Source organism: Oncorhynchus gorbuscha, linkage group LG17 (genome assembly GCF_021184085.1).
Source record: "Oncorhynchus gorbuscha isolate QuinsamMale2020 ecotype Even-year linkage group LG17, OgorEven_v1.0, whole genome shotgun sequence".
Classification (NCBI taxonomy): domain Eukaryota; kingdom Metazoa; phylum Chordata; class Actinopteri; order Salmoniformes; family Salmonidae; genus Oncorhynchus; species Oncorhynchus gorbuscha.
Genome location: NC_060189.1, coordinates 36,052,595 through 36,067,867, shown reverse-complemented (window position 1 = coordinate 36,067,867; position 15,273 = coordinate 36,052,595). Strand labels below are relative to the sequence as shown.

At 41.2% G+C, this 15,273-nt stretch overlaps 1 protein-coding gene across 1 annotated transcript; it reads left to right on the top strand.

Moving 5' to 3' along the window:
• The first annotated feature begins 6,095 nt into the window (after positions 1 to 6,095).
• Positions 6,096 to 14,132, top strand: hhipl1 (HHIP-like 1). Its single transcript, XM_046309503.1, is given in 12 exon segments — positions 6,096 to 6,726; positions 7,146 to 7,506; positions 7,509 to 7,531; positions 7,781 to 8,040; positions 8,290 to 8,433; positions 8,628 to 8,774; positions 8,971 to 9,152; positions 9,569 to 9,695; positions 11,453 to 11,598; positions 11,824 to 11,905; positions 12,724 to 12,806; positions 13,162 to 14,132. Coding segments are annotated over 12 exon segments (2,466 nt in total). The 5' UTR covers positions 6,096 to 6,435; the 3' UTR covers positions 13,782 to 14,132.
• Positions 14,133 to 15,273: the final 1,141 nt, after the last annotated feature.

The window sequence follows — 15,273 nt, the reverse complement described above, 5'->3', positions numbered from 1 at the left end:
TGAACGCCTCGATCACACCGAGAGTGAGGGAATTTTGGTACACCAGAAGGACATTCATTTCCAATGGAACGCTGCGTTTTCCTTACAGCATTGCGTTGCAGAGGCAGTTGCAGTGCGTTCTGTGTGGTGAACACATTACGCTTACCAATCAAACACACCGACAGCGTCATTGCGCAAAATAGTACGCAGCACCATCTGGATATGTGTGCAACAAAAGTTCAACATTCACGTTCTGCTACCATTTCTGTCAAGCTTCTACTCATACAGTTTGACTCATATGTTCGATAAATCATCTTCATGCACCTCACTGAAAGCACTGCAACTGCCTCTGCAACGCAATGCTGCGAGGCAAACGCAGAATTTAATTGGAGATTAATGTACATCTGGTGTCCCAAAATGCAATTTTGCTGTCGGTGTGTTAGATTTATCAAATGTATGTGACAAACTGTATGCATAGACGGCTTGACAGAAATGGTATCAGAAGTTGAATGTTGAATTTTTCTTGCACACATCTAGATGACGCTGAGTACTATTTTGCACAATGACACTATCATTGTGATCAAGGCATAATGCCTTGATCACACCAACAGTTTATTTGCACAACATGGTAAGCAGCATCATCTATATATGTGTGCAACAAAAGTTCCACATTCACCTTCTGCTACCATTTATGTCAAGCAATCTACTCATACAGTTTGAAGCATATGTTTTGTTTTATTTACTTAAAACATATATATGTTTTGGCCTAAAGTGAATATTCTGGCTGCCTCTCTTTTTCAAATGATTGATCTCCGGAAATTCGCCATATATCTCATTACATATAATTTTATCAGTAAGGAGAAGTCTTTTGATTGATACAGCCTAGTTGATGACAATAATTATTGTTGTTTTTTCTCACAAGACTCCAATTACACTCAAATGAATGATATAATATAACATTTCACTTCTTTACATCAAGTTTCCCAGTACAATTTAAGATTATACTGTAGAAAAAGTCAAATTCATACCTTTGAATGCTAATGTAAAATATATACATTTGGTCAACTTTCTGTCAGTTTTGTTTATTTTCATCCAAATATCAGTTTCAAATCATAACATTTTTCAATTGCCCTTCATTTTTACCATTGATGACAATGTTACATTTAACCCTTCAGCCTGTTAGATTTAACCCTGCCTATGGGGTCAATTGTAACATTTCACTTCCAACGCTCTCGGTTGAATTGTAAGCTACTGGTATGTCCAAGCTAGCGACTTCTAGCTATTCGCTGGTGCAGGTGGGGACACTTCAGGCTGAGGAGTAAGCTTCACACATCCCCATGTGCTACACTTGTCCTGATTTTTATACAGTTGTCAGTGGGAGTTGGAATTCATGGGGTTTTTATTTTTAAAAACATAATTTTATGCATCCCTAGCCAAAATGAAGAAATCTGCCATGCAAATCTGCTCTTTTATCCATGAACAAACAACTGCTCCCTTGGCGGAGGTCAAGTAAAAAGCACATTTTACCAAAAAACTGCGGATTGCGGCACCTAAAGAAAACAACACAGTTACAGAGGACAAACATATGTGCAAGGTACGCATTAAAGAATGGACATTTCTACAAGTAACAACGGATATCGACTCGATGTCGGAGGTACACTCCGCCAAAACTCATCTCAAATCAACTTCATTAAGATGTACAGCATACGGAGTTGAGTTTACTCAGCAAGTAGAAACATAGCCTTAGTTGGAGCAGGTAGATAAAAGTAGAGCCTTCCCACTGGGCACGCATTGGTTGAATGAACGTTGTTTCCATGTCATTTCAATTACTTTGAACCAACGTGAAATAGATGTTGAATTGGTGTCTGTGCCTAGTGGGTTGTGCTTTGGTCACACTGTTGAGTCTTTTTAAAGGGTCAGCTGGCAGATGCTCCATTTGAAGATTCAGAAAGTAAAGTGATTTGGTCGTAAACAATAAACCTATTTGGAATGCATGAACCAAATACCAGGCCACAATACGCCTATTGCCCATCATTTCCTGGATCTTACACCACTGCTACGCTCTGTTGTCATCTATGCATAGTCACTTTAATAACTCTACCTACATGTACATACTACCTGAACTAACCGGTGACCCCGCACATTGACTCTGTATCGGTACCCCCCTGTTTATAGTCTCGCTATTGTTATTTCACTGCTGCTCTTGAATTACTTTTTACTTGTATCTCTTATTCTTATCCGTATTGTTTTTGAAACTGCGTGGTTGGTTAGGGGCTCGGAAGTAAGCATTTCACTGTAAGATTTTCACATGTGACTAATAAAATTTGATATATATATATATATATATATAAATATAATGGCAACTCTAGGCTACTGGCTAGTATGCCTAATATTAGAGTTATAACAGTAGGCCTAACTTTGATGCTGTGTATGGGAGTATTTTGTGGAATGTGACAAATGGGCGTGTAATGAACAAATAAAACATATTCTAGTGTAGCATAATTCATTTTTGGTTATGGCTGTAGATACAGATGTCGTGCTTGGTGGAGTCCTCTCATTATTTGCCTGGGAGTTTGATGCATGGTTATTATGCATATAGACCTATGATCAATATCTTCTTCCTCATTCACCCTGATCTGGGGGGGGGTGAGGCCACGGATTGATTCTAAAGATTAAAATCTGATAATCAAGATTATGATCGGGATTGGGACGTGATGGGACGTTATGAGACAAAACAATATTTCAAGAATATTGTGTGAACAGGTTGCCATCTAGTGGCAAAGGCAACAATACACCAAAAACTGCAACACTGTAGCAACAAGGCAATTGTAGAAATGTTTCAATTCCATCATGCCACTATAGGATATATTGCTTCAAAAACCCCTTCATGCAATGCAGAAACAAAGACATTCCTAAGAATATCTAGACCAAAAACAAATTAAGTATAGAAAAATAATTGTTCGGTCAAAGAACGAAGACTTTTATTTAAATTTTATATTATTTCCGTTCATGTGGAACATAATAGCACATTACCTAATTTCTATTAAAAAAAACGAATGAATAAGAGTGTATTTAATTAACTGACAGATAATAATAATAATAGCTAGGGGAAATGACAACAGCCTTTATTAAGTCATATTTAGCTCCTCCTCGAGAGACAAGCAGACACCAATGGAAGTCCCTTACCATGACTTCCTCTCCTATTATTGTATGTTTTGTGCGGGTCTTAAGGCATATACAGTGCCAGTCAAAAGTTTGGACACACCTACTCATTCCAGGGTTTTTCTATATTTTTTAAACTATTTTCTATGTTGCCAAGAGTGTGCAAATCTGTCATCAACGTGAAGGGTGTCTACTTTGAAGAATCTCATCTTGCTTAACACTTTTTTGGTTGCTACATGATTCCATATTTGTTATTTCATCGTTTTGATGTCTTCACTAATATTCTAGAAAATAGTACAAATAAAGAAAACCCCTTGAATGAGTAGGTGTGTCCAAACTTTTGACTGGTACTGTAGGGGATACGAATAGTGGTGCAAAAATGACTTAGTTACGTCTGTGGTCAAGCATAACTACAGAACAGATAAAATAGCAAAAGAAGCCATGGCATTTCTCCAGACAGGGAGAAATGGGTAGATCAACTTTAATACTGCTGATAGATTGTAGCTTCCATCAATTCAATTGTCTGCATAATTTCCAATCCCATATATTTTATTGTAAATATATACATACCTGTAACTTTAACTCATTTTCTAAGAGATTCTCCAAAATTGAAATATAAAGTCAGCTATGAATACCAGAACTGGTTTCCCAAATGTTTCATAGTGTTCTATTGTTTCCAGTTTATATTATCTCCAATGTATTGTCCATGTAAAAAACCTGTCTGATTAGGATGAATAATATCCGACAATACCTTTTTAATTCTATGCGCTATGCATTTTTTAAAATTTGAATTGTGGCATCACTACACTGAAGTGTAAGGGTCTCAAAATGTTTTAATGGACAAGATCTTTGTATTTACCACTTGGATCCTGTTTCAGTAATAATTTAATCAGACCTTGTTGAGTATCTGATAATCAACGATTTTTGTAGGAGTGGTTAGAACATGCTAATAACGGTCCTCTGAGTATATCAAAAAAGGTTTGGTTTACAGCGCATTTGGAAAGTATTCAGACCCCTTGATTTTTTCCCACTTTGTTACGTTACAGCCTTGTTCTAAAATGGATTACATTAATTTTTTTCCTCCTCAAACTACACCCAATACCCCATAATGACAAAGCTAAAACAGGTTTTTAGACATTTTTGCAACTTGATTGGAGTCCACCTGTGGTAAATTGAATTGATTGAACATGATTTGGAAAGGCACACGCCTGCCTATTGTACCTCCACTGGTACGCCATCCAACCCTGGAGTTTTCCCAGACTTAAAGGTTTTATTTGCATGAAGAAGTTCCTCCTCTGTAATTGGCCTTCACATGAGTCTTTCTGTACAGCTGTTAATTTTACATGAATAATAGAAAAAATACCTATAATTATCAACTGTTAGTGGAGATAGAGGAGACTAAGATGAAAACATATGCTTAAAGTACTTTACACTCTCTTTTTTAAATTATAGTTTGGTGAATCATGGGGGACTCCATCCTTTGTATCAAGTTTTAGTAAATTATTATTTTTGGTAGCATTTCTATGTCGAAGATTAAAAAATCATTTGGTGCTTTTTCCCTCATTTTCCATCCAGTTCGCTTAATTTCTTATAATATATTACTCTTGATCTTTCTTTTTGTTTTTCCTCTTTGGCACAGTTTTTATTGCTATCTATCTGTACTATTAGTCTTTCCATTTCCTTTGTTAATATAGACTCTTTTGACCAAAATTGCTTTTGTTTTAGAGATGAGTACTGAATCTGCCCCTGAGCAAGACAGTTAACCCACTGTTCCCCGGGTGCCAATGAGGTGGACGTCGATTAAAGGCAGTCCCAAGACACATTTCAGTTGAATTCATTCAATTGTACAACTGACTAGGTATCCCCCTTTCCCTTCATATGGATATATCACCAAGTGTTGATTTTCAGTGTAACATGACTAGTGTTGATTGTGTTAAATGAACAGTCATTGGTGTAAAATAACCTGTGTTGGTGTTAATACAACCAGTGTTAAACCAAAACCACGTCCACCATTACCATGTTTCCCAACATGCTCTATTGCAGGTAGAGTTTTTGAATTGTTTAGTTCAATATCTATGTTTTGCATATACAATGATTGGATTAATTCATCTCATTCTACTCAAATATAAATAGCATACATTTTTTAAACAAATCCAATCTATTACTTGGACTTTTACACCCATTACTGAAATGGTTGTTCAAGTTCATTAAGATGGTTTAGGTAGTCTCATGTACTAGTCTTCCCAATCTGGCAGTGATTCTGAATGCAGATTAATAAAAATAGCCCCATTCTGTCTGGATTCTGACAGGAATTAGATATAATTTTCAAGCCAGCATAGTGTTACTTTACAGGCCTGATTTGCCTGTAAACCATTAGTCTAAGTCTAAGCCTTATCTAAACTGGGGGAGGGCCATTCTAAACTAACATATGGAATTGTTTTAAAATGGGAAAACCAAGGATCATTTATTTGTTTGAATTTTAAGACACCTTAAGGTATCAAAAAATATGTTTAAAAAATATTGGATGAAACATTGAATTTGGCATTACTGCTATTAGACAATAGAAATGTTTTGAATAACAGATTCACTACATGGAACAACAGATAGTCTAGCTTTGCCACCTTTCACCGCAGATGCGGGAAGGTGATATCGGCGGATGCGGGGGATTGAGAAGCAGCCCATGCAAAAAAACACGTATCTCTGTTTAAACAGACGGATTTTGATGGGGATTTCTAAAATTATTTTAATTATTGTAGGCTAAGGGTTAACCAATGCCCTCAAAGTAATGCCTCACGAAATATTTAGTGGATGTGTTAAATCGTTTTATTTGAAGAATAACATAGCAGGACTGAACTCCGATGAACGCAACAGCAATGTCTCTGTCACTACAAATACAGTCATGGGTGGTACATTCTAAAACTTCACGCGAAATGCAAGACACTCTGGGAAATATGCAAATAAGGCTTTAAACTGAGCAGTGTGTCAATTTAGCACTGAAATGTGTGGACCCATATAGATTCGGGACTAATTTTAAATGTAACTCTGTCAGTGTTGATTTGCGGTGTAGCATGAGGACAACAAAGTAGCCTTTAAGACAGATACTTTGCGGGGTGGAATAGCAAATAAAACGGACTGCAACCCGTCGAACGTTGATGATTAAAGCTTCAGAGCAAAGTTCAGTGAACCAACCACACACGAGATAAAGCGTTCACAGGACAGTCGAACCGGAGGCAGTCTCGTTTTTCGCTGGTTTGCATAACTTTCTGATGGCACCGGGTGACCCGTAACGGCAGAATGTGGTATTTTTGTGATATCCTCGGTCGTGTCAGGCACTCGCCGTTCATTGGGTTATATTTGTTGGGATTCTGGATAGCACCTGTGTCCTTACACCCACAATGCTTGGATTTCAAGCCCCCGTTCAAGCCTCAAGAGGACCTCCAGTTCTGCGCAATGTACAGGAACTTCGGGTGCTGCGACTCAGCGAAGGACCAGGAATTGATGGCAAAATTCTATAAGATCATGGACAATTTCGACAATTATGGATATGCCAACTGTGCTGGGTACGTGCAGGACCTTCTCTGCCAGGTAAGCAAAGAACGGGTAAAGGTCGATACATGGTTTTGTTTTCAGAATTACATCATCCAGCTATTATTGGCTAGCACAGGCATGTTTGTAGAGGCATATACTTGTTATACACCCGCACATTCATCCAATGAGATAAAATAGTCCGATCTGACGTGCATTATTACAGTGCATAATTGCGTAATAGAATGCATAAAAACAAATTAACAATGTATGTCCTGTGTCGCGCTGTTTGTCAATCACTGCATGATAAAATGCACCTTGTCATAACAAGTGTATCTCCTCAAATCGAAAGTGTATGTTCTCCACAGAACAAGGCGATTGTCTAACAGGACATGGGGGCTGCGCAAATGAAAGAGTTTGTTTGGTCCCTCACTCCTCACATTTCTCTCTTCCTTTTCCTTCTTTCTCCCCTCCTTCAGGAATGCTCTCCATATGCAGCTCACCTCTTTGATGCAGAAGACCCCAGTACCCCCATCAGAACCCTCCCTGGCCTGTGCCCTGACTACTGCTCTCAGTTCTGGCTCAAATGCCGTTCCACCATCACCTTGCTCTCTGACGACCTGCAGCTAGCCCAAGCCGAGCCGGACCAGGTCCATTTCTGCCAGCACCTGGAGCTGGAGGACCCAGACTACTGCTACCCACACCTCCTCAGCAACGAGCAGCTGACGCAGAATCTGGGCCACGTCCTGGCCGACCCCGAGGGCTGCCTGCAGCTCTGTCTGGAGGAAGTAGCCAACGGGCTGCGGAACCCCCTGGCCATGGTGCACGCCAACGATGGCACGACCGCTTCTTTATAGCCGAACAGGTGTGTTTGTGCTCACTTTCCAGAGTTGTTGTATTGCATTGTGGTATTTTAGTGCCGGTTTCCCAGAAACAGATTAAGTTTTGTCCTGGACTAAAAAGTTATTTCAATAGAGAATAGGGACTAGTCGTAATCTATGTTTGGGAAACCGGCCAATAGTGCATAGATTTTGGGCATTTTTTTTATTTGTATGCTGACCTCGCAAAATGTATTTCCATGTAAATGGACAATAAAGTTTTTATCATATCGTAGGTGGGCCTGGTGTGGACGTACCTGCCTGACCGCTCCAAGCTGGAGAAGCCCTTCCTGAACATCACCAAGGCTGTTCTGACATCACCTTGGGAGGGGGACGAGAGGGGCTTCCTCGGCCTGACCTTTCACCCCAACTATAAGTACAATGGGAAGCTGTACGTGTACTACTCTGTGGAGATCGGCTTCGACGAGAGGATCAGGGTCAGCGAGTTCCGCGTCTCCCCCGGCGACATGAACGAGGTGGACCACGCATCTGAGAGGTACAGTTATCGATGACTCCCAAATGGCACCCTATTCCCTATATATAGAACACTACTTTCGACCAATTGCTGTTGTGCATAACACATGGTAGATATTACACATTAGAGGTGGATAAGATGAGTTCCCGCCACCAACAAAGTTCTTGGATAAGCAGTATATTTTCCATAATTATTGTACCTCCGAGAGATGGGCGCTGCCACACTGAATTCTCTGTCTCGTATCTGTCTCTGTCTCAAACACCTTCTCAGGATCATTCTGGAGGTTGATGAGCCTGCTTCCAATCACAACGGAGGAATGGTGATGTTTGCTGATGATGGATACCTGTACATTTTCACTGGAGACGGGGGCATGGCCGGAGACCCCTTTGGGAAATATGGAAACGCTCAGAACAAGTGAGAGAAGAGGGAAAAATATGTGGACCTCTCATTCATGATGTCATCTTATGGCATCGACTCACATAACTTTTTAATTAGTTCCAGCTGTACCATTAACACAGTTGCTAATAATAAGTTACTTAGGTAAACCGCAAAGACAATAATCATACTCGCGGAAAGATGTTCCAAGTTTACACTCCTCTCTTCTGCAGGTCAGCCCTGTTAGGCAAAGTGCTCCGTATCAATGTTGATGACAATGATAGGGGTCCCCTGTACAGGATCCCTTCTGACAACCCGTTTGTGCATGAGCGCGGGGCGCGCCCTGAAGTCTACGCTTACGGGGTGCGGAACATGTGGAGGTGCCCCCTTTTTTTCAACACTTTCACGATATGCTTACTTCATGAAACATTACACCTCCTTACACTTTATATAGTGTGGCGAGACATTACATTACTGCACTGAATAAAGGAGTAATAACTTGGAAATGAAGTGTAATCTCGTTGTAGCTACTGAAGTAGTTGTGTTGGTCGACTTGTTCTTGTTTCTCCCATGGAGGTGTTCTGTGGACCGTGGGGACCCTCTGACGAAGGAGGGGAAGGGCCGCATCTTCTGCGGGGACGTGGGCCAGAATAAGTTTGAGGAGATCGACATCATAGAGAAGGGAAGGAACTACGGCTGGAGGGCCAAAGAGGGCTTCTCCTGTTATGACAAGAAGCTGTGCGCCAACAGCTCTCTAGGTGGGAATCCTGTAGCCTGATCCAAGATCAGTTTGTTCCTGCAAAACCAACTCCGATGCTCGTTGTCATGCCGGCATCCTGTGGTTCACTGGGAGATGAAGGTCTCAGTGTGTTTTGTTCTGTCACTTCCTTAAAAAAAAAAAATCTTCCTGTTTTAAAAAAAAAAACTTGAACACTGTACTTTATTTATCCTTCGACAGTAATGGAACCAGAGTGGGAAGAGATTGGAAGGGTGGATGTAGGGATTGAACGCCGTTCTCCAGGGTCATAATGTGCTTAGAAGGGGAGTGCTCAGGTGGGAATAAGCAGGGAATCTGTGAATTTAACCAGGATTTCTGGAAAACCATAGGCTCTGCTGCACAATTTCCTTCATTTAAAAAATACGTCTTATATCTCTTCCTCCTGTTCTCTTCCAGATGATGTACTCCCCATTTATGCCTACCCTCACAAGATGGGCAAGTCTGTGACTGGTGGATATGTGTACAGAGGGTGTGAATACCCCAATCTGAACGGCATGTACATATTTGGAGACTTCATGAGTGGGTAAGGCTCCTTACTGTACGTGTTCACCATTTTCAATCCAATCCTATAAGTGTTTATAGATGTTTGAGTCCATATACATTTCCTTCAGAAAGTATTCAGACCCCCACTTTTTTCAAATGTTATTACCGTATAGCCTTATTCTAAAATAGATTAAATTTAAAAAATCCTTAGCAATTTACACACAATGCCCCATAATGACAAAGCGAAAACAGGTTTTTAGAAAATGTGGCTAAGTTATTACATCTAAAACCCTGAAATTATTTACATAAGTATTCGGACCCTTTACTATGAGACTTAAAATTGAGCTCAGGTGCATCCTGTTTCCATTGATCATCCTTGAGCTGTTTCTACAACTTGATTGGAGTCCACCTGTAGTAAATTCAATTGATTGGACATGATTTGGAAAGGCACACATGTATATATAAGGTCCCACAGTTGACAGTGCATGTCTGAGCAAAAACCAAGCCATGAGGTCGAAGGAATTGTCCGTAGAGCTCTGAGACAAGATTGTGTTGAGGCACAGATCTGGGGAAGGGTACCAAAAAATGTGCGTAGCATTGAACGTCCCCAAGAACACAGTGGCCTCCATCATTCTTAAATGGAAGAAGTTTGGAACCACCAAGACTCTTCCTAGACTTCCTAAACTGAGCAAACGGGGGAGAAGTGCCTTGTTCAGGGAGGTGACCAAGAACCCAATGGTCACTCTGACAGAGCTCTAGAGTCCCTCTGTGGAGATAGGAGAATCTTCCGGAAGGACAACCATCTCTGCAGCACTCCACCAATTAGGCTTTTATGGTAGAGTGGCCAGACGGAAGCCACTCCTCAGTAAAAGGCATATGACAGCCCACTTGGAGTTTGCAAAAAGGCACCTAAAGGACTCTCAGATCATGAGAAAGAAGATTCTCTGGTCTGATGAAAACAAGATTGAAATATTTGGCCTGAATGCTAAGCGTCACGTCTGGAGGAAACCTGGCACCATCCCTACTGTGAAACATGGTGGTGGCAGCATCATGCTGTGGGAATGTTTTTCAGCTGCAGGGACTGTGAGACTAGTCAGGATTGAGGCAAAGATGAACGGAGCAAAGTACAGGGAGATCCATAATGAAAACCTTAGGACCTCAGACTGAGGGCGAAGATTCACCTTCCAACAGGACAACAACCCAAAGCACACAGCCAAGACAATGGAGGAGTGGCTTCAGGTCAAGTCTCTGAATGTCCTTGAGTAGGGCCAGCCCGGACTTGAACCCAATCAAACATCTCTGGAGAGACCTGAAAATAGCTGTGCAGCAATGCTCCCCAAAGAACCTGACAGAGCTTGAGAGGATCTGCAGAGTAGAATGGGAGAAACTCCCCAAATACAGGTGTGCCAAGCTTTTAGCGTCATACCCAAGAAGACTCGAGGCTGTAATTGCTGCCAAAGGTGCTTCAACAAAGTACTGAGTTAAGAGTCTGAATATTTTTTTTAATACATTTGCAAAAATGGCTAAAAAACTGTTTTTTGCTTTGTCATTATGGGGTATTGTGTGTAGATTGATGAAGGGGGAAAACTATTTTCTCCATTTTAGAATAAGGCTGTAACGTAACAAAATGTGGGAAAAGTCAAGGGGTCTGAATTCTTTCCGGATGAACTGTAGCAGGTGTATTTTCTTATGTTTCGAAAGTTGTGTTTTATGTTTTTATATATGGTCTATAAGGAAAGCATACTGCAAATGAAAGAAATTTTAAATAACATTTAATGTAGTGTCTCCTCCCTATAGGCGTATGATGAACCTCCAGGAGAATAAGAACACGGGTCAGTGGAACTACCATGAGATCTGTATGGGCATTGGTTTGACCTGTGCCTTTCCTGGCCTCATAAACAACTACTACCAGTACATTATCTCCTTCGCTGAGGACGAGGCAGGTAGGAGGAGTCACATTAAACCTATTTTTGTTTGCCCATGGTCACACATGCAATGGAAAAGGTTTTTTAAGCATCAGATCTCTAGGCTGCACACATTTAAGGCCAGTTTCCCAAACCAAAATTAAGTTTAGTCCTTGGACTAAAAAGCATGCTCAATGGAGAATCGCCACTGAAACCAGCTAGATTGCCAAATTATGTGAAATGTTAATTTTTCTGTCTGAACAGGAGAACTGTACTTCATGTCAACCGGAGTGCCCAGTGCCACATCTCCCACCGGTGTTGTTTACAAACTGGTGGATCCCTCAAGGTAAGGATTTAAAGCCACAATCTGTATTTCCAACAGCCTGACCCTGCCACAATGTTTGGTAAGGTGAGGGCTAAACAAAGTGTCGTGGCCTTCTGCTTTTCTCTTGAAGATGGCAGAAGCCTAGCATTACCGTCATAGACACACTTTTAAAAAGAAACCAAGACAAAACAAAATCAGAAAAACATGTTAAGCATCTGTTCATGATTACTGATCTATTTTAAGTCAGAAGAATGTGCCGCATCATAATTTTTCTGTCTGTAGTTCAGAATCTGATTTACATTGTACGTTCTGTTTCTCTGTGTGTTCTTTGTTCTTATAGCATAACTGCTGATGAACGGCATTCTATTTCTGTTTTGGTGATCATTGAGATTTTCTTACCCTCTGTCGGGGTCGGCTCACTCTCCCTTTCTCCAGATTTCTAGGTGAAAGAGAAAGAACGAACAGAAAAGAAAATAAAGGGTGTTGGAGCAGTGTGAATGCTCTTTTATCTAAATCTCTCTCTCACTGACTTAGGTCTAAACAGTCTTGGCCGCAAGATCTCTCTCTTTCTTGCATACCCTCTCTTTTGCTCTCTGTTGGCTGCAGCACTATACTGTTGTGTCAAGTTATTTGTTTCTCACTCGCTCATGAAGCTGATATGAATTACTCTCTACCTTCAGCCTCATTCTGGGAGGGAGACAGCTGAAAGCGAATCAAAAAAAGAGAGTTGAAGTCTCAACAGAGGCTGATGAAACTGGGGTGAAACTTTGACTTCTCACCCTCTGATTTAGTTTTCTTCCCTGCTGAGCTGAGAACTTTTGGTATTTTGTCTTTTTTAGACGGGCACCGCCAAGACAATGTCACTATGACCCACTGCCTGTCAGAGTGAAGAGCAAGCTCATCAAGTTCAGGCCAAAAGAAAGTGAGTATGCTGGCTTTCAACATATATCTCAGTCTGTCTGCTTTTATTTTGTTCATTATATTTAGCCCCTTTTGCTCAATCAAACACTTACAGTATGTCAGTAGATCTCGCTGCTCGATCTAGATTGTCACTAGATCTCGCTGCTTCGATTAGATTATTCACTTCATCAATTCCCTGATTATTGTCATTTGAGAGATATTTTAGGCACAAGACCTCTGAGATTGCCAGATTCATATTACACTTTTATTATACTGTGGATAGGCGTACATGCTAATTATAACCTCATCTCACCGATCTATTCATTAGGACAATCCATGTAGTTATCCTAAATCTGACCTGTTCTTCTATCCCACAGCATTAACAGGAGTTGAACTACCGACAAAGCATCAAAAGCTCTCCCCGCCAGAAGAGCCCGTCAGACCCCATCCCACTGAGTCCGCAGTAAGCGAGTCCGACAAGGACTGGCTTCAGGAGCTCATGGACATTCTAAAGGAGCAAGAGGCTGCCGTCGTCACCACCACACTGCCTCAAACTACAACCAAACCACCCAGGCACACACGACGGAAAAACCGACGAAAGAAGGGCAAGCACCGGTCGGAGAGCGTGTTGGCGCCGGCAGCCGCGCCTCAGAGCGGGGCGGTGAGACTGGCGGGGGATGAGCAGGGGCGGGACGACCGGGGGAGGGTGGAGATCTTCGTCAACGGTGAATGGGGTACGGTGTGCGACGACCTGTGGAATACGAAGAACGCGGCAGTGGTATGTCGGCAGCTGGGGTTCCGATTCGCCCTGAAGGCATCCAAGCACTCTGAGTTTGGAGAAGGGAAGAGTCTCCGGATTCTTCTGGACGATGTGCAGTGTGAGGGCACAGAGGAGAGCCTGCTGGACTGTCAACACACAGACATAGGAATACATAACTGTGCCCATTACGAGGACGCAGGGGTGATATGCGGGAACTCAGACTACGTTGATGCCTAGAAATGAGAGTCGATTGAGAGGTGATTGAATTTATTTGTGACTGTGGCCTAAGTGATTGTAACTAAAAACAAGGCATATTGCTGTTTAACTTTTGTCTAATTGTTGTCGATGTTGGCACTTATAGGTCTACCTCTTTTCATTAAGGTAATGTAATGCTGATTTAATTGCTGTGTTAAAGTCTTAAAGGTTTTATAATTCAAATGTAAGACTTTGCTAATGTAAGACAATGCTTTCTCTAAAGGAAATGAATCTAAAACAGTAAATGAATGAATATACTGTATAAGGAGAATGAATACCAGGTTATTTAATATTCTCTCATGATCACATACTGAAATAAATGTTCCATACAGACTCACAAGTTATGTGCTCATTTGACATGGAAAAAGCATAGTGAGAAAGAGAGAGAAAGGGGAAGAGGGAATAGGGTGGAATGACAGGAGAGGATTAATAGGGAAAGGCACAGTCAAAGGAAAAACTGCCAATTTGACGCCTGGAATCCAAACGGAATATCACTCCATTTCTGTCTTCGGTGTGGACTGACTCCACACTTCAGGCTAGCCTATTTGTCCAAGTCACCCTGCTTGGTTCTGGTGTCTGAAACATTGAGGACTGATGTCATGACTAGGCAGGAAATATAGCCTGAATTAATTAGATGAATGGGATAAAAATAAGCTCCTAACGACATTCGTCCAAAAACATCATCATAACCTATTGGCAGTGCTTGACTTGGACTGAAATAGGTGCCAGTACTCATTTTGGGTGCAGTAATCTTGGTTACCCAGAAGTAAGCATGAATCTGTCCACAAAAGATTATGGGTGCAGGGACTGTTTATATTTAGGTGCAGGAACTCCACAATACTTTTGAGATAATATTCTATAAGAGGTGCAGGAACTCAAGCAGTTGAAAATTTGAGGTGCTCGTACTCAGCTTTGGTGAACTCCTGCCAAAGTCAAGCACTGCCTCTTGGCAAAGCTAGGGCAAAATCACACTTCATCACACACTTTGCTTTGCAAACCATCAAACTAATTTATCTTTTTATTGTCTGGATATTTGGTTTGCCAACTACCATTAGCACATTCAATGATGGGACTCCCTAAAAACACCACTTCGATGCAGGTTAGGTGAACATTTCCGCTAAGCCTAACACTTTACCTAACCTTAACCTAATTATCCCAACCTACCACATTAATTATTCGAACCTGCTACGAAAAAGTCACGGCTGTATCGAAGTGGTGTGTTTTTAGGGAATCTCTTCCAAGGAAAGTTTTATCCCCACTTTTGTCAAGTCGGTGACCATCATTGGTCACTGCCTTTCAAAGTGTGTTGCATTATGGGGATAAAGATTGTCAGACTTGCGCCGACCAGTAGACTACATAAACGTTCATAAATCATGTGATCAAGTTTCTGCAGTTGCTCTTCACCAACTTCATCCTGCAGCCATCGTCTGCATTGTGGGAAGCTCTATAGTCAACCAATGATTCAGGTGTTTTT